At 59.5% G+C, this 571-nt stretch overlaps 1 protein-coding gene across 1 annotated transcript in view; it reads left to right on the top strand.

The window, feature by feature from the left end:
• Window positions 1-83: 83 nt before the first annotated feature.
• EMH_0005350 (uncharacterized protein) overlaps window positions 84-571 on the top strand; it is a gene marked incomplete at both ends in the record, with an annotated part of 3,860 nt that continues 3,372 nt past the window's right edge. The window contains 1 exon segment of the mRNA XM_013497185.1: window positions 84-520. Coding sequence (XP_013352639.1) covers window positions 84-520 — 437 coding nt within the window.

The raw sequence follows: 571 nt of genomic DNA, 5'->3' as shown, positions 1-571 counted from the left end.
GCCTGCTGCTGCTGCTGTTGCTGCTGCTGCTGCTGCTGCTAGGAGTGGGCGTTGAGGCATTTCGCCTCTGCCCGTCTCAGCGCATGCACAGACAACTCTTATCTTGCAGCAGCAGCAGCAGCAGCAGCAGCAGCAGCAGCAGCCGCAGCAGGAGCAGCAGCAGCATACTCAGCAGCAGCAAAAGCAGCAGCAGCATAAGCAGCAGCAGTAGCCTGCCGATGGGTTCCTTGCTGCTGCCCCAGCAGCAGCAGCAGCAGCACCAGCACCAGCAACAGCAGCAGCAGCAACAGCAGCAGCAGCAGCAGCAGCAGCAGATCTCTCGTAAGCTGCTGCCGCAGCTGCTGTTACTGGAGAGGGTTATAGCAGCAAGAAGCCCCACTGAGTTGCTGCGGCTGCTGCAGCAGCAGCACAAACACATCAACGCGGATGCTGCTGCTGCTGCTGTCATCCGATTCGCCAAAATGCAGCAGCAGCAGCAGCAGCAGCAGCAGCAGCAGCAAACGATTCAAATGAACGAACAGTATGGCGGTTACGACAGCAGCAGCAGCAGCAGCAGCAGCAGCAGCAGCAG

The sequence above is a fragment of the Eimeria mitis genome, genomic scaffold (genome assembly GCF_000499745.2).
Source record: "Eimeria mitis Houghton genomic scaffold, Emh_scaff252, whole genome shotgun sequence".
In the NCBI taxonomy this organism is placed as follows: domain Eukaryota; phylum Apicomplexa; class Conoidasida; order Eucoccidiorida; family Eimeriidae; genus Eimeria; species Eimeria mitis.
This window is presented reverse-complemented; position numbering and strand designations above follow the sequence as displayed.